The 1248-nt window shown below is 35.7% G+C and overlaps 1 protein-coding gene across 1 annotated transcript in view; it reads right to left on the reverse strand.

Annotated features, from left to right (window-relative positions):
* The window catches only part of LOC107658671 (bactericidal permeability-increasing protein-like), a 6917-nt gene that overhangs the window by 203 nt on the left and 5466 nt on the right, over positions 1–1248 (reverse strand). The window contains exons 11-15 of the mRNA XM_016447323.1: positions 710–877; positions 548–615; positions 396–438; positions 251–314; positions 58–142 (exon numbers count right to left, since the gene is read on the reverse strand). Coding sequence (XP_016302809.1) covers positions 58–142; positions 251–314; positions 396–438; positions 548–615; positions 710–877 — 428 coding nt within the window. The remainder of the gene's footprint in view (positions 1–57; positions 143–250; positions 315–395; positions 439–547; positions 616–709; positions 878–1248) is intronic.

A 1248-nucleotide genomic window follows, 5' to 3' on the forward strand; every position in this document is an offset into this window, starting at 1 on the left:
ATTATTATTATGACAACATAGTCTCTATATAAAAAAGTATCACAATGATATATATACAAGCTTACCTTCAGGACCTGGAGTTGACTGTTTACAAGCTGCATCTTTCCAATGGCAGGAAGTGGATAACCTTCCTGTAAACGAGCTGAAAAGAAAAGGCCCATGAGTAAATAGCAATAAAAATGAAAGAAAAATAAGTTTTTCACTTAAAATGCCAACAAGAAATAATAATAATAATAATAAAAACTCTTACCATTAACCTTGGGAATGACAGCAAACTTCAAGACTATTGTGAAAATATTGTCAAGGGATGTCACCTGTTGATTTAAATTTTATGATGAGATTCTGAATTATTGCTTTCAGATCAGTTTTTAACACATTTCCTAGTTTCTTCTTACCTGGAATGGTCCCACATAGCTTTTTGCTAAGCTCATATCAATTCTGTTTAAGAGAATTATAGTTTGTTTGTATCAATTCTTTAATAATTTAAGAACATAAACACATATCCAGCTGTATATGTATAGACTGCAATTATGGCTCCAAAACTCACTTGTTAAGGGTCACGTTTCCTGCCAGTTTGAGCTCAGTCACATATATGTGAGTACTGACACTGCCCTCCTGTTGGTTGAAGGGAAAATCCATTCCATTAAAAAAAAAAACCATACCTCATTTAAATACATTTTTGGTTATTCCTCCTCCTGGTGTGACTCACCAGATTGAGGACAAAGAGTGGAGATAGTGTGCTGTTGGGCTGAATTGCATAAGCTGTCACTGTACTGCTGGCCTGAACAGTCATGTTGTTCGGTTCAAATGTCATGAGAGGCTCCTTCACTGTCTCAACCAACAACTTCATCATCAGACCAGGATACATTTTCTCAATCTGAAATGAGTAATCAGAGTAATTTGTGTGTGTGTGTGTACCTGGTATTCCCAACGTTATGGGGATCAAATGTCCCCAGAATGATAATTTTGTAATTCCAGTCAATTTTGACCTTGTGGGGACATTTTTTTTGTCCCCATGAGGTAACAAGATTATAAATCATACAGAATTATTTTTATTTTTAATTTTTTGAAAATTGTGTGAGGGTTAGGGTAAGGGGACAGAAAATACAGTTTGTACTGTATAAAAACCATTAGGCCTATGGAAAGTCCCCATAATTATAGGAGTATCAGTTTTTGTGTGTGTGTTTGTGTGTGTGTGTGTGTGTGTGTGTGTGTGTGTGTGTGTGTGTGTGTGTGTGCGGTTATTTG

Source organism: Sinocyclocheilus anshuiensis, unplaced genomic scaffold (assembly GCF_001515605.1).
Source record: "Sinocyclocheilus anshuiensis isolate Anshui unplaced genomic scaffold, SAMN03320099.WGS_v1.1 scaffold1957, whole genome shotgun sequence".
Taxonomy (NCBI): domain Eukaryota; kingdom Metazoa; phylum Chordata; class Actinopteri; order Cypriniformes; family Cyprinidae; genus Sinocyclocheilus; species Sinocyclocheilus anshuiensis.